This window comes from Haliotis cracherodii, unplaced genomic scaffold (assembly GCF_022045235.1).
Source record: "Haliotis cracherodii isolate W230 unplaced genomic scaffold, xgHalCrac1.p SCAF_2, whole genome shotgun sequence".
Taxonomy (NCBI): domain Eukaryota; kingdom Metazoa; phylum Mollusca; class Gastropoda; order Lepetellida; family Haliotidae; genus Haliotis; species Haliotis cracherodii.
In genome coordinates, this window is record NW_027266275.1 from 40,782,603 (window position 1) to 40,806,894 (window position 24,292).

At 41.8% G+C, this 24,292-nt stretch overlaps 1 protein-coding gene across 3 annotated transcripts in view; it reads right to left on the reverse strand.

Annotated features, from left to right (window-relative positions):
• The window catches only part of LOC139468101 (polycystin-1-like), a 98,433-nt gene that overhangs the window by 16,806 nt on the left and 57,335 nt on the right, over positions 1-24,292 (reverse strand). For all 3 annotated transcript variants that reach the window (XM_071249835.1, XM_071249833.1, XM_071249832.1), the window contains exons 21-33: positions 22,823-23,919; positions 20,392-20,647; positions 19,564-19,759; positions 17,089-17,738; positions 16,762-16,878; positions 15,516-15,626; positions 9,117-9,296; positions 8,372-8,493; positions 6,166-6,363; positions 5,168-5,323; positions 4,629-4,780; positions 2,071-2,297; positions 1,503-1,616 (exon numbers count right to left, since the gene is read on the reverse strand). In XM_071249835.1, coding sequence (XP_071105936.1) covers positions 1,503-1,616; positions 2,071-2,297; positions 4,629-4,780; positions 5,168-5,323; positions 6,166-6,363; positions 8,372-8,493; positions 9,117-9,296; positions 15,516-15,626; positions 16,762-16,878; positions 17,089-17,738; positions 19,564-19,759; positions 20,392-20,647; positions 22,823-23,919 — 3,576 coding nt within the window. The remainder of the gene's footprint in view (positions 1-1,502; positions 1,617-2,070; positions 2,298-4,628; positions 4,781-5,167; positions 5,324-6,165; positions 6,364-8,371; positions 8,494-9,116; positions 9,297-15,515; positions 15,627-16,761; positions 16,879-17,088; positions 17,739-19,563; positions 19,760-20,391; positions 20,648-22,822; positions 23,920-24,292) is intronic.

A 24,292-nucleotide genomic window follows, 5' to 3' on the forward strand; every position in this document is an offset into this window, starting at 1 on the left:
TAACCTACCACCTCTAATACCACATAACCTACCACCTCTAATACCACATACCCTACCACCTCTAATACCACATACCCTACCACCTCTAATACCACATACCCTACCACCTCTAATACCACATACCCTACCACCTCTAAAACCACATAACCTACCATCTCTAAAACCACATAACCTACCATCTCTAAAACCACATAACCTACCACCTCTAAAACCACATAACCTACCATCTCTAAAACCACATAACCTACCACCTCTGATACCACATAACCTACCACCTCTAAAACCACATAACCTACTACCTCTGATACCACATAACCTACTACCTCTAATACCACCTCTAATACCACATAACCTACCACCTCTAATACCACATACCCTTCCACCTCTAATACCACATAACCTACCACCTCTAATACCACATACCCTACCACCTCTAATACCACATAACCTACTACCTCTAATACCACATACCCTACCACCTCTAATACCACATACCCTACCACCTCTAATACCACATAACCTACCATCTCTAAAACCACATAACCTACCATCTCTAAAACCACTTATAAACCTTCAATGATGCTGGCCTATTGTTCTCCTATTGTTAAATCTCATAAACTGGGATGTTATAGTGTCCCCGGGATTTTATAGGATATTCCATGCATATTTGCTATATAATATCTCACATAATTATTAATACAGCTTCCGTTAAGATTGTAACATGTAATGAAATGTAAAATCAAATGACAAATGTTTTCTTTATATTTCTGAGGATTGAATACCCAACCTTCCTATCTGTAGCCTAATGAGTGTACCGCTGGTCTACAGAGGTGCTGATAAATCGCAGTGCTTTTTAGAAAGTCTTTTTCAAGAACCAAATGCCAGGAACAGATATTTATGCCCATTTCCTGACAAGTATGTTTGAAACATAAATATGTTGATACATGTTGTTTTAAGTTTCTTTTTTTCAGTTTATAAGTTAGATAAAACGCTTCCCCTCGGGTTTAAATGATGTTTAAAACCCTTATCCCGAGGATGCTGGTTTTAAATATCATAAAACTCCACGTACGTGCATTATCCTACACATAACCTACCACCTCTAATACCACATTACCTACCACCTCTAATACCACATAACCTACCACCTCTAATACCACATAACCTACCACCTCTAATACCAAATACCCTACCACCTCTAATACCACATAACCTACAACCTCTAATACCACATAACCTACAACCTCTAAAACAACATTCAATTACATTTTAAGAAACAGAAATAAATCAATCATCATGTCAGATTGGCCCCTCTCCGACCCTTTATCTTCAGTGATAATCTGTAGGTTCAGTAACTGAATCTGTAGGTTCAGTAACTGATTAGTCTTCTAACTGTAGTGTACTGTATTCAATGTAATAAGTGACCATGGTGATATGTGCTAATATATTGGCAAGTAATACAATAAGACAAATGGGGCTAGAAACAAGCAGGGAATGTTGACTACCTTGAATGTTTCGAAGACATTGTCGACTACTGGCGGTATGCTGATGGACTCCTTGTCAATCTCCTCCTGGACATCGCGGCTGCGTGCGGCCAGATACAGCGCCACCAGCAACACCTGCAACACACCAACACATGGCTTCATCCACCACAACACCTCCCGTTTTTCAGCAGGACCACAACTTAAGAATTAAGATATCTGTTGAGTTGATAAAAGTGGAAAAATTCCAAGGCTTGCTGAGAATTTTTGCCACTTTTATCAACGAGTGTTGATATATTTGATATCAAAAGACACAAGGGTGAGATTTTATTTATCATCCAACATCATTCTTTCAACTTTTTCAATTTGTAGACATTACACTGTGGCCTTCCTGATAAATTTTTTAAAATTCCTTGACAGATGTGAAGCCTGGCAGGAATAAGACAATTAAAAGTAGACACGATCTGGTTCCCAAATGAGTGTTGTTTGTACCAATTGGCTCAATGAATAGAATATTTTCGGACAAATTATATGCTAAAGATGCTAGGGTAGGTATCAAGTGTTCTTATCATATCATGAATACTCCACAGACCTTGGTAGGTTCGATGACGAGGGCCGAGCAAATGAATGCTAGGAAGAGAGACAACAGCCACTTGAGTGACACCTCCGACCCAAACTGGTAGCCATACAGCAAGACGATGATGATGGAGACTACGCTGATGAGCAGGCTCAGGCCGTATGCCACGTACACACACCATGATGGCAGCATACACGTGGCCTCATACTCCGTGGTGTGGTTGGTGGAAGAGTAGTAGTTTCCTTCACAGAAACAAGTCTCAGTTACATTCACAGACACAAGTCTCAGTTACATACATAGACACAAGTCTCAGTTACATACACAGACACAAGTCTCAGTTACATACACTGACACAAGTCTCAGTTACATACACAGACACAAGTCTCAGTTACATTCACAGACACAAGTCTCAGTTACATACACAGACACAAGTCTCAGTTACATACACAGACACAAGTCCCAGTTACATACACAGACACAAGTCTCAGTTACATACACAGACACAAGTCTCAGTTACATTCACAGACACAAGTCTCAGTTACATACACAGACACAAGTCTCAGTTACATTCACAGACACAAGTCTCAGTTACATACAGACACAAGTCTCAGTTACATACACAGACACAAGTCTCAGTTACATTCACAGACACAAGTCTCAGTTACATACACAGACACAAGTCTCAGTTACATACAGACACAAGTCTCAGTTACATACACAGACACAAGTCTCAGTTACATACACAGACACAAGTCTCAGTTACATACACAGACACAAGTCTCAGTTACATACACAGACACAAGTCTCAGTTACATACACAGACACAAGTCTCAGTTACATACACAGACACAAGTCTCAGTTACATACACAGACACAAGTCTCAGTTACATACACAGACACAAGTCTCAGTTACATACAGACACAAATATCAGTTACATTCACAGACACAAGTCTCAGTTACATTCACAGACACAAGTCTTAGTTACATTCACAGACACAAGTCTCAGTTACATACACAGACACAAGTCTCAGTTACATACAGACACAAGTCTCAGTTACATACACAGACACAAGTCTCAGTTACATACACAGACACAAGTCTCAGTTACATACACAGACACAAGTCTCAGTTACATACAGACACAAATCTCAGTTACATTCACAGACACAAGTCTCAGTTACATACACAGACACAAGTCTCAGTTACATTCACAGACACAAGTCTTAGTTACATTCACAGACACAAGTCTCAGTTACATTCACAGACACAAGTCTCAGTTACATTCACAGGCACAAGTCTTAGTTACATTCACAAACACAAGTCTCAGTTACATTCACAGACACAAGTCTCAGTTACATACACAGACACAAGTCTCAGTTACATACACAGACACAAGTCTCAGTTACATACACAGACACAAGTCTCAGTTACATACACAGACACAAGTCTCAGTTACATACACAGACACAAGTCTCAGTTACATACACAGACACAAGTCTCAGTTACATACACAGACACAAGTCTCAGTTACATACACAGACACAAGTCTCAGTTACATACAGACACAAATATCAGTTACATTCACAGACACAAGTCTCAGTTACATTCACAGACACAAGTCTTAGTTACATTCACAGACACAAGTCTCGGTTACATACACAGACACAAGTCTCAGTTACATACAGACACAAGTCTCAGTTACATACACAGACACAAGTCTCAGTTACATACACAGACACAAGTCTCAGTTACATACACAGACACAAGTCTCAGTTACATACAGACACAAATCTCAGTTACATTCACAGACACAAGTCTCAGTTACATACACAGACACAAGTCTCAGTTACATTCACAGACACAAGTCTTAGTTACATTCACAGACACAAGTCTCAGTTACATTCACAGACACAAGTCTCAGTTACATTCACAGGCACAAGTCTTAGTTACATTCACAAACAAAAGTCGACCCGTGAAGATTCCGGGGTAGAATAGGTCTTCAGCAACCCATGCTTGCTGTAAAAAGGTGACAATGCTTGTCGTAAAAGGCGACTAAGGGGATCGGGTGGTCAGGCTCGCTGACTTGGTTGATGTATGTCATCGATCCCAATTTTGGTGGATCGATGCTCATTATATCAGTCACTGGATTGTCTGGTCCAGACTTGATTATTTACAGACCGCCGTCATATAGCTGGAATATTGCTGAGTGTGGCGTTAAACAACAAACCAACCAACCAACGAACAAAAGTCTGAGATACTGGCATTGTCTTAGTCAGAAATACAGCCACAGACACAAGGCATAGTTATAGACACAAAAGCGTCCAAGATAAAGCCACTGACATCAGTAAGAGATACTAGCATAGTTTAAGTCTGAGATACAGGTGCGAAACCTTTTGTGATAGTTTTTCAAGTTGAAATGTTGGTTAAGAAAATTGATACCAGCTGGTAGAAAAGACTGGCCAAACCTGTCATTTTGTTTTTTCAGCATATACAGCCAGCACTCAGAATCATTCATATCATTCACCAATATTGTCAAAACATTTGATCAAGCAAGTTTACAGAGCACACTTACTCTTCCAGATGGCAGACATGTTGCTCTTGGACTTCTCTGACATGATGCTCCGCTGTTTCATAAACGAGATCTCCTTCATGCTGCTTCCGGCACTGTAGGCTCGTCCATACGAGTCTCGCTTCTTGAGAATACTGGAGGTGGTGCTGGTCTTCCTGGAAGAGAGAAACAAGAAGCATCTGAAGAACACAGATGTTTCTAGTTACCACTCCCACCATAGAAGAATCCTTAATTAATCTGGCTTCATGACAATGAGAGGCTAGCATTACTTGTGTAATTTGATGATCAGTGGTAACCATATTGCTTTGTGACTAGATAGACTTCTGACTTTTCTCAATATTGATGTTAACATGTCTTGCATGGCTAGGCTCCCAACATTTAATACAGAAGTTAAACTAGAAACTACATTCTTGGTTGTCAAGGTCTCATGCATAAGTGAAACATGTGTCATAGTGCTTTCAGAAAAGATGCTAATCCACAACCAAGATACGGCACTTTTTCAATTTAGCAGAAGGGCAAATGTTTTCATTTTTCATCCTGACCTTTCAGGTAATTCCTTCTTGGCATCTTCTTTGGAGTTGGTCTGTTTCCCAGGTGGCGGCGGCTGACCCTTGACCTGTACGTTCTGCTTGCTTGCCTTCCCTTCCTTCCCTCCTTCATCATCCGTGGATGCGTCGTCCAGATGGAAGGATGTTTTCCTGCAGACAAAACCTGGCATCAATTGTCAGTAAAATCTGATCTACTACTTGGTGGTGAGGTACCGATCTGCACCACTGAACGTGTGTACCACCATGATACATAGCCTAAACATCAATGATACAGAGATAGTTTCAGATACAGTGAAATCTTATCGACCAATTCTCCCTTACCTCCATCAGATGACTTCATGATCTCAACAGAATCCAAATTGGCGCTTGGTTTGATATCGATACTCATCTAACCTCGAAATATGGATACCTTGATCTATTTCAATGGTCGTGATGAACAAATTCAAATACCATTGAACACAAACCAAAGTAAGAAATGACTGTTACCAGTACTCCCAAAGTTAAAAGGAAATTTCATCCCCCATGCATATACAGTTAAATTCCCCACTAGGGCTGGGACGAGTCCAAATTTACTACCCGGGTACCCACACCCTTATTACCCGCCCCTTTAGGGTAACCACTGTAGGTCTCAAGAGATAGGTACAAAATGTCCGATTGGGTATTCTTTTACCATAGCCCAGGCAGAATGTATTTAGATACATGTATTAAACAATCTGTTCAAGCATACACTGAAGTTGACATAAGTCATAGCTTTATTCAACCATATGAAAAGTCAGAAGAAATGGGTTCATAGTCAGAAGTAATGTGAACATTAGTGACTTGTAAGTACAACCATAGAGTTCTAGATAATGTTTGTCATTAAATGATATATCACGTGACTAACCACGGGTCCGGGTAGTCCATTGGGTACCCAGGTCCTAATCAGTACCCACCCGACCCGGGTACCCGAGTCACCCGTCCCAGCCTTATTCCCCAGTTACATTGACCTTCACCTTGCTCTCCTGAGTTTGGGATCTTCTCTGGGGTTGAATCTGGGTTGTGCTGTGGCACCGGCAGCACGGGCTGGGGTCTTAGTGAAGGTCTTCTTGCTGGCTGACTTCCCTCCCTTGCCATCCTCCAGACCCTCTGTGGCCCATTCTTCATCGGAGCAGAACAGGTCATCTGCCACCTTGTTTGACGTCTTGCCATTGCTGTCAATGTACATCATGTTTTTAACCTCAGCCTGCTATTTCTTCTTATTATTGTTAACATTTGTAATCTGTACATGCATCTTTATTTGAGGTGTGGTACCAAAGGGCTGAATTTATGAAATTAGGTAATGAAAACTGAAACTTATTCATAATTTCTTTTGGAAACTGATTTCTCTAGGAGGCTAGAAAACTGAAACTTATTCATAATTTCTTTTGGAAACTGATTTCTCTAGGAGGCTTTCTCAATGGTGGTAACATATTCATTGCATAATGATGTAGTCAAATCAGCAGTGGTTTGTCCCCATGTCCAAAAGATGAAGTAAGGGTCATAACTCTTGATGCTGGTTATCATCCCTTAATGATGTATGCAAAATGTTATTCTTGTATCCATTGTTGTTTCTAAGAAAATGTGGTCCTGTTTGGTCTCTGTGTAACTCCGTGGTTTGGTGTAAAACTTGATATACATGTGTATCTTGTAATGTTGTCATCACTGTATCTACAGTGGTTTTCCAAGAAAACTTGCCCTCATTGAATGTTGTTTGCACGTCCAAAAGATAAAAAACTAGCCATAACTCTGCCAAAAATAATTTTCCATGCTGGTGTTCAAACTGGACTAACATATATATCACAAAATTATCTATGTAAAATTCATCCCTAGCAGTTTCTGAAAAAACGTATCCCCATTGTAATGAAATGAACAGAAGAACAGACGGACAGAGCCCAAGCCTATATCCTCTTCCCAATGGGGGAAAGTATGTCAGTGTGGGTACATCTTCCCGAAGCAAGAGAGTTAACTGACTTTACAAGTCCAGTTTCCACCCTTGCCGAACTTGGCTGGAGTTCCTGGGCTCGATCGTAGCGCCACCAGTGGTTATTACCAGTTATGTCCCTTCTATGCCTCTCCCTCTCAATCAGATTCCACCTCTCATATCACTTGCATTTGCTTCAAATAAAATGGCGGCACCCAGTCAAGATCGATAATCAAGATCTTTATTGAGATAAAATGGGTCTTACATCGCCAAGTGCATCAAATCATGTGAGCACCTTGATTAAAAACATGAACACATTCTGAAAATATCTGTTGACAACGAGTTGGCGGTGCACATGCTTTGTAAATCCTGCAATCCATCGAAATCTGCATGACAGTTGCGTGATTGTGATTGGACTATGCATTGACTTGTTAGTCCAGGCAAAATCTAACTCCATAATACCAGCCTAGTTCGGCAAGGGTGGAAACTGGACTTTTAAAGTCAGTTAACTCACTTGCCTAGGGAAGATAGTGTGGGTAGAGAACAGCCCAAGCCTATATCCTCTTCCTAATGGGGGAAAGTATGTCAGTGTGGGTAGAGAACAGCCCAAGCCTATATCCTCTTCCTAATGGGGGAAAGTATGTCAGTGCGGGTAGAGAACAGCCCAAGCCTATATCCTCTTCCTAATGGGGGAAAGTATGTCAGTGCGGGTAGAGAACAGCCCAAGCCTATATCCTCTTCCTAATGGGGGAAAGTATGTCAGTGCGGGTAGAGAACAGCCCAAATCTATATCCTCTTCCTAATGGGGGAAAGTATGTCAGTGTGGGTAGAGAACAGCCCAAGCCTATATCCTCTTCCTAATGGGGGAAAGTATATGTCAGTGTGGGTAGAGAACAGCCCAAGCCTATATCCTCTTCCTAATGGGGGAAAGTATGTCAGTGTGGGTAGAGAACAGCCCAAGCCTATATCCTCTTCCTAATGGGGGAAAGTATATGTCAGTGTGGGTAGAGAACAGCCCAAATCTATAACCTCTTCCTAATGGGGGAAAGTATGTCAGTGTGGGTAGAGAACAGCCCAAGCCTATATCCTCTTCCTAATGGGGGAAAGTATGTCAGTGCGGGTAGAGAACAGCCCAAATCTATATCCTCTTCATAATGGGGGAAATTATCTTGTTCTGTTTAAAACATATTTGTCAAAGTTTCCTTCAACTAGTGACAAGAAGTATGACTGGGTAGTGATGATGACATCAGATTTCTTACCTTTTCTTTGTTGCGGCCATCTTGGCCCTCTTTTTCTTCTTGTGGGCCTCTTCCTGAGTGAGATCCTCGTGCAGTTGGTCCAGCTCCTTGATGAACTCCTCGTCACTGTCCTGGGGCGCCGACTGCAAGACGGAGGAGCACAGAGGGGGGTGTAGGAGTGTAGGGCTTAGGACATTATACAGCATAAGGCGGAGGCCAAAACGCCAACAGGCATGGCACAGATGTCTGCTGGTATGGTTCTGTGTTCTCTGAACAACTCGAACAAATTTTAAGTTAGTCTACAGCACATATGAAGCAATAACGTCGAAAGTCCAATATATAGCGTGATACCATACAAAACCTGTGAGTTATTGCTCTATATGTGTCCACAGTAACGTGTGAATTTGGTGTGGTAGTTTACAAGTGCACACAATCTGCAATACCATGCACACTAACCAACTTCTTTCGTTATTTGGACAGTTAGATTAAATTACAAAGATCTTAGAAATCCTTATCTTAGTTAAGTACACTGAAAACTGCCAGGGGACTTCCTTAAAGAGCTGACGTTGTTTGGTGACATGGCTTTACATGTTAGGCCTTTGGATTTCATGGCCCTTCAGCAAGACACACCACATAAAATGTGTGAAGTTCACATTCCATGTAGCTTTTTTAAAAACAAAAACGATTTCTAAAACCACAGTAACACTGATTTATGTTACCCAAGAAACTTGTGTCATTAATGAAGACATATGTGATGCACACCAACCTTGCCTGACTTTGGTTTTCCCCTACTTGAAGTGGATGCAGTAGCTGATGTTGTCTTTTTGACTTCTCCCCGTGTTGTCCCTGCCGTTGATGCCCGGTCCTCCTTCCAGGATAGCGTCTTGTCTGGTGCCCAGTTGAGGATGTTGAGGGGGTCCCACATCCGGGAAATGGACATGTTGGACTGGAGGGAAACAGGACACATGTACACTGTATGGTAAGGAATACATGCACGTAGGAACATGGACATGTTGGACTGGAGGGAAACAGGACACATGTACACTGTATGGTAAGGAATACATGCACACAGGAACATGGACATGTTGGACTGGAGGGAAACAGGACACATGTACACTGTATGGTAAGGAATACATGCACACAGGAACATAGACATGTTGGACTGGAGGGAAACAGGACACATGTACACTGTATGGTAAGGAATACATGCACGTAGGAACATAGACATGTTGGACTGGAGGGAAACAGGACACATGTACACTGTATGGTAAGGAATACATGCACGTAGGAACATAGACATGTTGGACTGGAGGGAAACAGGACACATGTACACTGTATGGTAAGGAATACATGCACGTAGGAACATGGACATGTTGGACTGGAGGGAAACAGGACACATGTACACTGTATGGTAAGGAATACATGCACACAGGAACATGGACATGTTGGACTGGAGGGGAACAGGACACATGTACACTGTATGGTAAGGAATACATGCACGTAGGAACATGGACATGTTGGACTGGAGGGAAACAGGACACATGTACACTGTATGGTAAGGAATACATGCACACAGGAACATGGACATGTTGGACTGGAGGGAAACAGGACACATGTACACTGTATGGTAAGGAATACATGCACGTAGGAACATAGACATGTTGGACTGGAGGGAAACAGGACACATGTACACTGTATGGTAAGGAATACATGCACGTAGGAACATAGACATGTTGGACTGGAGGGAAACAGGACACATGTACACTGTATGGTAAGGAATACATGCACACAGGAACATAGACATGTTGGACTGGAGGGAAACAGGACACATGTACACTGTATGGTAAGGAATACATGCACGTAGGAACATAGACATGTTGGACTGGAGGGAAACAGGACACATGTACACTGTATGGTAAGGAATACATGCACACAGGAACATGGACATGTTGGACTGGAGGGAAACAGGACACATGTACACTGTATGGTAAGGAATACATGCACGTAGGAACATGGACATGTTGGACTGGAGGGAAACAGGACACATGTACACTGTATGGTAAGGAATACATGCACGTAGGAACATGGACATGTTGGACTGGAGGGAAACAGGACACATGTACACTGTATGGTAAGGAATACATGCACGTAGGAACATGGACATGTTGGACTGGAGGGAAACAGGACACATGTACACTGTATGGTAAGGAATACATGCACGTAGGAACATGGACATGTTGGACTGGAGGGAAACAGGACACATGTACACTGTATGGTAAGGAATACATGCACACAGGTACATAGACATGTTGGACTGGAGGGAAACAGGACACATGTACACTGTATGGTAAGGAATACATGCACGTAGGAACATAGACATGTTGGACTGGAGGGAAACAGGACACATGTACACTGTATGGTAAGGAATACATGCACACAGGAACATAGACATGTTGGACTGGAGGGAAACAGGACACATGTACACTGTATGGTAAGGAATACATGCACGTAGGAACATGGACATGTTGGACTAGAGGGAAACAGGACACATGTACACTGTATGGTAAGGAATACATGCACGTAGGAACATGGACATGTTGGACTGGAGGGAAACAGGACACATGTACACTGTATGGTAAGGAATACATGCACGTAGGAACATGGACATGTTGGACTGGAGGGAAACAGGACACATGTACACTGTATGGTAAGGAATACATGCACACAGGAACATAGACATGTTGGACTGGAGGGAAACAGGACACATGTACACTGTATGGTAAGGAATACATGCACGTAGGAACATGGACATGTTGGACTAGAGGGAAACAGGACACATGTACACTGTATGGTAAGGAATACATGCACACAGGAACATAGACATGTTGGACTGGAGGGAAACAGGACACATGTACACTGTATGGTAAGGAATACATGCACGTAGGAACATAGACATGTTGGACTGGAGGGAAACAGGACACATGTACACTGTATGGTAAGGAATACATGCACGTAGGAACATGGACATGTTGGACTAGAGGGAAACAGGACACATGTACACTGTATGGTAAGGAATACATGCACACAGGAACATAGACATGTTGGACTGGAGGGAAACAGGACACATGTACACTGTATGGTAAGGAATACATGCACGTAGGAACATGGACATGTTGGACTGGAGGGAAACAGGACACATGTACACTGTATGGTAAGGAATACATGCACGTAGGAACATAGACATGTTGGACTGGAGGGAAACAGGACACATGTACACTGTATGGTAAGGAATACATGCACGTAGGAACATGGACATGTTGGACTGGAGGGAAACAGGACACATGTACACTGTATGGTAAGGAATACATGCATGTAGGAACATGGACATGTTGGACTGGAGGGAAACAGGACACATGTACACTGTATGGTAAGGAATACATGCACGTAGGAACATGGACATGTTGGACTGGAGGGAAACAGGACACATGTACACTGTATGGTAAGGAATACATGCACGTAGGAACATAGACATGTTGGACTGGAGGGAAACAGGACACATGTACACTGTATGGTAAGGAATACATGCACGTAGGAACATAGACATGTTGGACTGGAGGGAAACAGGACACATGTACACTGTATGGTAAGGAATACATGCACGTAGGAACATGGACATGTTGGACTGGAGGGAAACAGGACACATGTACACTGTATGGTAAGGAATACATGCACGTAGGAACATAGACATGTTGGACTGGAGGGAAACAGGACACATGTACACTGTATGGTAAGGAATACATGCACGTAGGAACATAGACATGTTGGACTGGAGGGAAACAGGACACATGTACACTGTATGGTAAGGAATACATGCACGTAGGAACATGGACATGTTGGACTGGAGGGAAACAGGACACATGTACACTGTATGGTAAGGAATACATGCACGTAGGAACATGGACATGTTGGACTGGAGGGAAACAGGACACATGTACACTGTATGGTAAGGAATACATGCACGTAGGAACATAGACATGTTGGACTGAGGGAAACAGGACACATGTACACTGTATGGTAAGGAATACATGCACTTAGGAACATGGACATGTTGGACTGGAGGGAAACAGGACACATGTACACTGTATGGTAAGGAATACATGCACGTAGGAACATGGACATGTTGGACTGGAGGGAAACAGGACACATGTACACTGTATGGTAAGGAATACATGCACGTAGGAACATGGACATGTTGGACTGGAGGGAAACAGGACACATGTACACTGTATGGTAAGGAATACATGCACGTAGGAACATGGACATGTTGGACTGGAGGGAAACAGGACACATGTACACTGTATGGTAAGGAATACATGCACACAGGAACATAGACATGTTGGACTGGAGGGAAACAGGACACATGTACACTGTATGGTAAGGAATACATGCACGTAGGAACATGGACATGTTGGACTGGAGGGAAACAGGACACATGTACACTGTATGGTAAGGAATACATGCACACAGGTACATAGACATGTTGGACTGGAGGGAAACAGGACACATGTACACTGTATGGTAAGGAATACATGCACGTAGGAACATGGACATGTTGGACTGGAGGGAAACAGGACACATGTACACTGTATGGTAAGGAATACATGCACGTAGGAACATGGACATGTTGGACTGGAGGGAAACAGGACACATGTACACTGTATGGTAAGGAATACATGCACGTAGGAACATGGACATGTTGGACTGGAGGGAAACAGGACACATGTACACTGTATGGTAAGGAATACATGCACACAGGAACATAGACATGTTGGACTGGAGGGAAACAGGACACATGTACACTGTATGGTAAGGAATACATGCACGTAGGAACATGGACATGTTGGACTGGAGGGAAACAGGACACATGTACACTGTATGGTAAGGAATACATGCACGTAGGAACATAGACATGTTGGACTGGAGGGAAACAGGACACATGTACACTGTATGGTAAGGAATACATGCACACAGGAACATAGACATGTTGGACTGGAGGGAAACAGGACACATGTACACTGTATGGTAAGGAATACATGCATGTAGGAACATGGACATGTTGGACTGGAGGGAAACAGGACACATGTACACTGTATGGTAAGGAATACATGCACGTAGGAACATAGACATGTTGGACTGGAGGGAAACAGGACACATGTACACTGTATGGTAAGGAATACATGCACACAGGAACATAGACATGTTGGACTGGAGGGAAACAGGACACATGTACACTGTATGGTAAGGAATACATGCACGTAGGAACATAGACATGTTGGACTGGAGGGAAACAGGACACATGTACACTGTATGGTAAGGAATACATGCACGTAGGAACATGGACATGTTGGACTGGAGGGAAACAGGACACATGTACACTGTATGGTAAGGAATACATGCACGTAGGAACATAGACATGTTGGACTGGAGGGAAACAGGACACATGTACACTGTATGGTAAGGAATACATGCACGTAGGAACATAGACATGTTGGACTGGAGGGAAACAGGACACATGTACACTGTATGGTAAGGAATACATGCACGTAGGAACATGGACATGTTGGACTGGAGGGAAACAGGACACATGTACACTGTATGGTAAGGAATACATGCACGTAGGAACATGGACATGTTGGACTGGAGGGAAACAGGACACATGTACACTGTATGGTAAGGAATACATGCACGTAGGAACATGGACATGTTGGACTGGAGGGAAACAGGACACATGTACACTGTATGGTAAGGAATACATGCACACAGGAACATAGACATGTTGGACTGGAGGGAAACAGGACACATGTACACTGTATGGTAAGGAATACATGCATGTAGGAACATGGACATGTTGGACTGGAGGGAAACAGGACACATGTACACTGTATGGTAAGGAATACATGCACGTAGGAACATAGACATGTTGGACTGGAGGGAAACAGGACACATGTACACTGTATGGTAAGAAATACATGCACGCAGGAACATAGACATGTTGGACTGGAGGGAAACAGGACACATGTACACTGTATGGTAAGGAATACATGCACGTAGGAACATGGACATGTTGGACTGGAGGGAAACAGGACACATGTACACTGTATGGTAAGGAATACATGCACGTAGGAACATGGACATGTTGGACTGGAGGGAAACAGGACACATGTACACTGTATGGTAAGGAATACATGCACGTAGGAACATGGACATGTTGGACTGGAGGGAAACAGGACACATGTACACTGTATGGTAAGGAATACATGCACGTAGGAACATGGACATGTTGGACTGGAGGGAAACAGGACACATGTACACTGTATGGTAAGGAATACATGGGTTCTGATTCAGAACATGAGAGCAAGTTTTAATCGGACTGTTCAGTTCTAATTGTTGTTGATTGAACATATCTGCTTTCTTGGATTAAAGCAATTGAGAGACAAACAACACACCATTACTACAGTTGACTGACAACTGATATCTCCCAGTGTAATATATATTGTAGAGTGAGTAAAGTCACTTGAACAGGCTAAAGTTTGTTGTACATTTTACTGTACAGAAATGATCAAATTGTCAAATTGAGAGGCAACAGAGAGTTTGTAGAAATCACTTATGAGTAGAATATGCAGTAGGAACCTATCTTTGACAGTTATTGTAGAATATGAAGTAGGAACCTATCTTTGACAGTTATTGTAGAATATGAAGTATGAACCTATCTTTGACAGTTATTGTAGAATATGAAGTAGGAACCTATCTTTGACAGTTATTGTCTGGACTCAAGAGACCAAATGATAATGACTGACAGGTCAAGGTTATCTGTGCCTATCCAGGTGAAGACAATAAAACCTATTGTCAAATGACACCCTCCTCATCCCAAGAACTCACTGCCTCACCAAGCTAATGTTGAGATCATACTGACCAAACATGATTTGAGAATTTGAAACCCAGGAATGTTGGGAAGCACCAGCAAACTCAAACAAAGGTTAAGGTAAATATGAAGATCATTATCAATTTGAATTTAGGCTTGCATGACAATGGCAGAAATTCTGCCACTTGCCTTGTGAAATCCCCATCCTACTGTAATGTGTGTTGATGTGTGTACATTTCTCACCTTCCCCGGACCGGGCGGCTTACTGGGCTCATGTCCACTCAGAATGCTCCCCTCCTCACTGAGAGCCACGTGCATGTTGAATTCAGTCTGTGTCCGCTTCAAGCCGGTACCCTGGTAATCAATTACATTGTTCATAAGCCAATAGGGTTGCCACACATAACTTGAAGTGAAACAAACCAACATCTACTTTCAACATACTAAAAGTTTATAAATTAAGTAATACAATACACACACTTTACCTTATTTTCAAACTGATTTTCACACAACAGAAACATCTGAAATCACCTAATTAATTATTGGAATATTAAAAACCTGAAATATCTCAACATTTATCTTTGTTAAGAAATCATCCAAGTGCAGGGTTAAACTTGACCCTACCACAAGTCGTTGCAAGTAAAGTAATCACACTTGAGAATTTGTCAGGTTAGAAACAGCAGCAGCCTTTTAAACTTGTTTTTAACTTGTTTCTAGACACCTATCTAAACAGCAGTTCATTCAATGCAATATCATTTTCAGTTTTGTGTTTTCTTCTTAAGAAAAACTACAAGTTCCATGTCACAAGTTTCTGTATTCTACACATAGAATGCATTTCAAAGACATTATCTGAGTATTCACTTGGTGTTGTTCGTGCAAAACTCACCACGTTGTTAACTCGATCAATGTCACTTGTCGTTCATGCAAAACTCACCACGTTGTTAACTCGATCAATGTCACTCGTGCAAAACTCACCATGTTGTTAACTCGGTCAATGTCACATGGTGTTGTTCGTGCAAAATTTGGCATGTTGTTAACTCAGTTAATGTCACATGGTGTTGTTCGTGCAAAACTCACCACGTTGTTAACTCGGTCAATGTCACTTGGCGTTGTTTGTGCAAAACTCACCACCTTGTTAACTCGGTCAATGTCACTTGTTGTTCATGCAAAACTCACCATGTTGTTAACTCGATCAATGTCACTCGTGCAAAGCTCACCACGTTGTTAACTCGGTCAATGTCACATGGTGTTGTTCGTGCAAAACTTGGCATGTTGTTAACTCAGTTAATGTCACATGGTGTTGTTCGTGCAAAACTCACCACGTTGTTAACTCGGTCAATGTCACTTGGCGTTGCTTACATACAAAAATGGATTATCTTTGTGTGCAAACAGTCTTTTTCTCTTTTTGTGTTCAAAGTAGTAAGATATTTGGCTCAATTGTGATCTTTACACTGAAGTTGTTTGGTTATCTGTGACAGACATTGATGATTACCGGTATTGCTCCAGTTGTGCTTTCTCCACAGTAGTAGGAGTCAAAGTCATTGAAGTCCATCTCTTCCTCATCCGGGATCTCAATCTCAGTATCCTCAATGTCCATCTGTGAGATGTTCTGTCAAAACAGTTAAAACATAAATTTCATCACAAAGACAAGTCAACCTTATTTATCATGTTCTATCAGAATTCATTGTTTCCTTGCAGGATAAACAGAAAGCCTTATCATAAATGATATTACCTGTATAAGTAAGATTCAAAGTCAAATCTTAAATTCTTGTGTCAGTTATTAAGCAGAGGTCAAACAGTGAAAACAATCTCAACTTACTTTTGATCTGCTTGACTTAAACAGGAACACCAGCAGTATCGCCACAGGGAACACAACAACATTGGATACAAGGCCGATGACCACTTCCTCCCAGGAGAAGGAATAGTCCGCTCTGGCATCACTGCTTGTCTTGATGATTCCATACCAGATAGCGTTGACCATCATGAAGAACAAGATGACTGTCACACAGCAGGATGCCCGCTGGACTCGGGTGAAGCGACTGTGGTCATGGCGATCCATCAGAGACATCCACAGATGTTTGTCAGCAAAACCGTGCGAAGCCGCCATCTTGAATGTATTAGAGAATGTTTGAATTGCAAGTTCATTGGCTGCCGGAATCTCTTTCTTCAGTAGTCCTGGTTCCATCTCAACTGACAGCCATGCGTTTCCTACAAAGTAATAAGTCCTGCCATGACCAAGGGTGCCATCACTGAGGTCCTTCACGATGACATGGCTGAGGTACCAGGAGGGGGACAGCCCTGTGTTGTCATGCCAGATCAGGATTTTCTTCAAATCCCCTAACCTGGTGTCATAGGCTATGAGAAATTTGTCGGTACAGTTGCGCTGGAAAGCAGCAGGTTTGGTCAGATGTCTCATCTCCCCTTTCCCGTCTTCACCATACAGCTTAATGCCAATGTGAGCTGTTGTGCCTGAAAATAATTCAAAGTCATAAAAGCTCACTTCATCAACAATAAATTGAAAACATAGTATTGGAACATTGGGCCCTGTGCATCTGTACTGACCACCAAACGATAATGCACCTTGCCCTGAGTGTCGGACTTCCTCAGCAACTTTACAGCAGTAGCACAGAAGCCTGTACATGATCAAGTCTGGGCTCCACTTACCAATGAATGACAGCATGGGTAATGGTCTAGCTTTACATGGCATAAAGAAATATTATGTCAGTCTCCCAATGAAATTATAGGATTGACTGATGAGCAGATATCCTTAAGCACAGGAGCCCCCACGGACAAACAAGCATGGGTTCGGGGGACCTATGTTGAACCATAATCTCAATGGTGAGTCAAGCATGAGTGTTAGGGACCTATTCTGTACCAGAATCTCAATGGTGAGAGAAGAATTAGTACTGGGGACCTTTTCTGTACCAGAATCAATGGTGAGAGAAGAATTAGTCCTGGGGACCTATTCTGTACCAGAACATCAATGGTGAGAGTATAATTAGTACTGGGGACCTAATCTGTACAAGAAATCTAATGGTGAGAGAAGAATTAGTACTGTGGACCTATTCTGTACAAGAAATCTAATGGTGAGAGAAGAATTAGTACTGGGGACCTATTCTGTACCAGAAATCTAATGGTGAGAGAAGAATTAGTAGTGGGGATCTATTCTGTACCTGAAATCTCAATGGTGAGAGAAGAATTAGTACTGGGGACCTATTCTGTACCAGAAATCTAATGGTGAGAGAATAATTAGTACTGGGGACCTATACTGTACCAGAATCTCAATGGTGAGAGAAGAATTAGTACTGGGGACTTATTCTGTACCAGAATCTCAATGGTGAGAGAAGACTTGGTACTGGGGACCTATTCTGTACAAGAAATCTAATGGTGAGAGAAGAATTAGTACTGGGGACCTATTCTGTACCAGAAATCTAATGGTGAGAGAAGAATTAGTACTGGGGACCTATTCTGTACAAGAAATCTAATGGTGAGAAAAGAATTAGTACTGGGGACATATTCTGTACCAGAAATCTAATGGTGAGAGAAGAATTAGTACTGGGGACCTATTCTGTACCAGAAATCTCAATGGTGAGAGAAGAATTAGTACTGGGGACCTATTCTGTACCAGAAATCTAATGGTGAGAGAAGAATTAGTACTAGGGACCTATTCTGTACCAGAAATCTAATGGTGAGAAGAATTAGTACTGGGGACCTATTCTGTACAAGAAATCTAATGGTGAGAGAAGAATTAGTACTGGGGACCTATTCTGTACCAGAAATCTAATGGTGAGAAGAATTAGTACTGGGGACCTATTCTGTACCAGAAATCTCAATGGTGAGAGAAGAATTAGTACTGGGGACCTATTCCGTACCAGAAATCTAAATGGTGAGAAGAATTAGTACTGGGGACCTATTCTGTACCAGAAATCTAATGGTGAGAAGAATTAGTACTGGGGACCTATTCTGTACCAGAAATCTAATGGTGAGAAGAATTAGTACTGGGGACCTATTCTGTACCAGAAATCTAATGGTGAGAAGAATTAGTACTGGGGACCTATTCTGTACCAGAAATCTTATGGTGAGAAGAATTAGTACTGGGGACCTATTCTGTACCAGAAATCTAATGGTGAGAGTTCTGTATACACTGCCCTGCTGGTCACTGAGTTTAGGTGAAAAGTGATTTTGCTTTAACAGGTTTACGAATCATATCTGTAGAGTTTCCATAAGATTAGATCGGGTGGTTATTGCTAATCGTTCCATTCATTCAATTGATTTATTAAGAGTAAACAAGCACCTGCTCCCATTTTGCGTCCAGTCACCACTGTCACCTCATATTTATAGAGGCCCATCTTGCCACAGAGGGGGATTCTGGTCACTCTCTGCAAGTCCATACGATCCAACTTCCGGCAGATTAATACGACGACCATGTAGACAAACAGGATCATACTGATAGCAATCATCACAACTGGATTTGTTGACAGATCTAAATTCTGAAAATAGTTTCATCATAGATTTCATTAATACATCCTCAAGCTTAAGTGAATACCGAGATTCAGTTTAACCATGATAACATCAAAGACTATACCTAACCCTTCTCCACATGATGATGTATTTGATAAAGGTCTACATCCCCATCCTGAATCTCATGCAAGGACATCTGACTTGCAACCATTTTATAATGACTAAAACTATATTTTATTCATAATGCAGAATCTGAGGTTAACAATATTTTTCCTCATCAGTGTGTTAATGTTGCAAGTGCATTCACAACCATTTTTCAAAAAGTTTCAATTTAAAACTTTTTTATGCAGTTTAAGACATTTTAAACTTTTTTATCATTATACAACAGAGATTTTAAATGTCATGGCTAATTTGTATTGAATCAATGTTTTTTACACAAAAATCAACAAGTCATGGTTTTAAGAAAACTTTGGATTATTATCTATCAGGTTGCAACAAACATGTGCTGGAACTTTATGTCAATGCAGACATGATTATGCTGTCAAAATGCAGTGACTGACATCATGCAATAATGTGATGTGCCTCCAGCAAACACTACATACATAAAATATATATTTAGTACAAAAATATCACTTTAACTACAGAAGCAAGGAACACTCACCACCAAGTCTACGATGTTTATAGCGCTGGGTGGGACGAGCATGCTGCTGCCGAACGATGTCAGATGGTTGCATCGACATGCAGTACGGGTTGTGATTGACACATCCATCACCTGGCAGCCGTTGTTGTCCCAGTTCATGCTGTCGGTGTTGAAGAACTGGCAGCTGGAGAAGTAGATGGCGATGGAGATGTTGATGTCGTGGTAGGCATCCTCATTGTACACGCTGAGGGTGTAGTGTCTTTTCCTCTTGAAGGAACTGGTAGAAAGGGAGAGAGAGTCAGAGTCAGAGTTTGTAGATACTGCAGCATAAGTCTGGTTAAGTATCTTAATGTAGCTGTAATGCATTACTTTCTAAACAAGTTTTTCCTTCTATTGTTACCACAAGTCAACCAGCCACTACTTCTACCATGGTATTGTTACCACAAGTCAACCAACCACTACTTCTACCATGGTATCGTTACCACACGTCAACCAACCACTACTTCTACCATGGTATTGTTACCACACGTCAACCAACCACTACTTATACCATGGTATTGTTACCACATGTCAACCAATCACTACTTCTAACATTAGTATTGTTACCACAAGTCAACCAACCACTACTTCTACCATGGTATCGTTACCACACGTCAACCAACCACTACTTCTACCCTGGTATTGTTACCACACGTCAACCAACCACTACTTCTACCATGATATTGTTACCACACGTCAACCAACCACTACTTCTACCATGATATTGTTACCACAAGTCAACCAACCACTACTTCTACCATGGTATTGTTACCACAAGTCAACCAATCACTACCTCTACCATGGTATCGTTACCACACGTCAACCAACCACTACTTCTACCATGGTACTGTTACCACAAGTCAACCAACCACTACTTCTACCATGGTATTATTACCACACGTCAACCAACCACTACTTCTACCATGGTATCGTTACCATACGTCAACCAACCACTACCTCTACCATGGTATTGTTACCACAAGTCAACCAACCACTACTTCTACCATGATATTGTTAACAAGTCAACCAACCACTACTTCTACCATGATATTGTTACCACAAGTCAACCAATCACTACTTCTACCATGGTATTATTACCACAAGTCAACCAACCACTACTTCTACCATGGTATTGTTAACAAGTCAACCAATCACTACTTCTACCATGGTATTGTTAACAAGTCAACCAATCACTACTTCTACCATGGTATTGTTAACAAGTCAACCAACCACTACTTCTACCATGGTATTGTTACCACAAGTCAACCAACCACTACTTCTACCATGGTATTGTTAACAAGTCAACCAATCACTACTTCTACCATGATATTGTTACCACAAGTCAACCAACCACTACTTCTACCATGGTATTGTTACCACAAGTCAACCAACCACTACTTCTACCCTGGTATTGTTAACAAGTCAACCAACCACTACTTCTACCATGATATTGTTACCACAAGTCAACCAACCACTACTTCTACCATGAGATTGTTACCACAAGTCAACCAATCACTACTTCTACCATGATATTGTTACCACAAGTCAACCAACCACTACTTCTACCATGATATTGTTACCACAAGTCAACCAACCACTACTTCTACCATGATATTGTTACCACAAGTCAACCAATCACTACTTCTACCATGATATTGTTACCACAAGTCAACCAATCACTACTTCTACCATGGTACTGTTACCACAAGTCAACCAACCACTACTTCTACCATGATATTGTTACCACAAGTCAACCAACCACTACTTCTACCATGGTATTGTTACCACAAGTCAACCAACCACTACTTCTACCATGGTATTGTTACCACACGTCAACCAACCACTACTTCTACCATTGGTATTGTTACCACACGTCAACCAACCACTACTTCTACCATGATATTGTTACCACAAGTCAACCAACCCCCCTTTCTATGATGGTATTGTTACCACACGTCAACCAACCACTACTTCTACCATGGTATTGTTACCACAAGTCAACCAACCACTACTTCTACCTTGGTATTGTTACCAGAAGTCAACCAACTATTTCTTCTGTCATGGCAGCCTTCAAGTGTCTTCAACTCAAATGTGTATGGTGCAAGGTCAAGGCTGTGATATTGTCTACCATTTGAGCTACCTTCAGTTTTCTAAAAGAATGGATTACTGGGAATTTGACAACAGCTTGGCTTCCAATAATGGTGTGTTTTGATGGGTCACTTGACCCTTTTCGTCAGAAAATGTGAACCAGATGTCAGAAATATAGCCCTAGGGGCCCATTTAACTCACAAACATTGGGTCAATTTCTTCCATGGACCAAAGACCCAGGCCCTCTGTCCAAATGACACTGAAATAGACTTAAACACTGAGTAGTAGGTACAGAAACATTAACCCTGTAGGTATTTAGACTTACTCTGATGTTATGAAGAATGTGTAGTTGCGATGGTCGACCTTGTCAGCCATGTCTGATGTTGAGATCAGCTTATAGTCAGTGTATGTACTCTTGGTTGGGAGGATGTTGTCCCCGAGATACACCTTCAGAGATCCTTGGGGAACCACCCCCTCCTCCTCATCAGTGGTGTTGGCTACAACGTCCATCCTCACCTGGATGTGGAGACCAGAGGCTCCGTCAGCTCCATTAGAGACGTCAAAGTTGACACGTTTGGCTTTGGAGCGTTTGACAGTGTCTGTGGTGTAGTCAAGGTTGGCTAATGGCTTGTAATAGATGCTGTCGAACAGGCTGCTGTTCTCAAGTGTCTGAGTCTTGTTGCTCTGGACAACATTCTCAAACATGAACATATTGATGTGTTTTGATTCTGGTAGTCCTTGGAGAGGGATGGCTTTTCCATTGTTGAACTTGAAGCTAAGGGAGGGAACTCTAGAGTTGATAGTCATGTTGTTAATGTACCCCCATGTGAAGGGGTTCTTTGACAACACAAACATTATCTGGAATATTTCTTCTTCTTCGCCAATAATTCCTTGAAAAAGATTTGGGGGTAGATGAAATTCACACCCTTCTAGCTCAAGTGTAGACCAAATTTCCTTGACTTTTGACCTCTGACCATGAACTTCAATCCCCCCAAGGTTGATCACCATTGAATCTTGCATCCACATTGTTGTCATTAGAATAGTGGTCATGATCTGTTCGGCGATCTCAAACGCACTTGGAACAACAGTTCGCCTATGTTTGACATCTGTGGCCGTGAAGGTAGGACTGTGGGAAGACATGACTTGTTCCAAGGCGGAGCTAATCTCGGGTCGCAGGTTAATGAAGCTTTTGTAGAAGTTGTGGATTGGATACGTCTCCCATCCAGACACAGCATCGGGGTTGTATACGCCGAGATTGACGGCCTCGATCAAATTGGAGATAGTTGCTAGAAGATGATGTGGCACAAAATCCTCCTGGTTCCGGCCCTGGAAAGCGTTGGCTTGCAGTACATTTGTAATGTTCTTCAGAGATTCAACAATCACAAGGTGACAAGATTCGGTCTGGTATTCATCAAAGTATTTCTGTAAATTGAACAACCAGGTCACTTGCTATGTCAAAATTGTATACAGTATGAAACAATATTACACCTCTAAATAAAGAGGCTGTCAACCCTCTTTTGGAACACAAGATTCTGGGATCTATTTAGGTGGTATTCGGCACTCAGCAGGGTGGTATTGGGATGCAAATAGTTTTGTATATGGTACACAGATGCAATGTTTTAAAAAATAGATAATGGTGTACGGAAACATTTCCTTTCTATATGTTATTTTTTCGATATTTATCAGTAATTTTACTTTAAATCGCAACCTTTTCTCAATGCTTTTGAAATTTGAGTTTGAGTTGGATGATAGTCGGGATTCAAGGGGGTGGGGGTTGGCTTCCTCAATATACCAT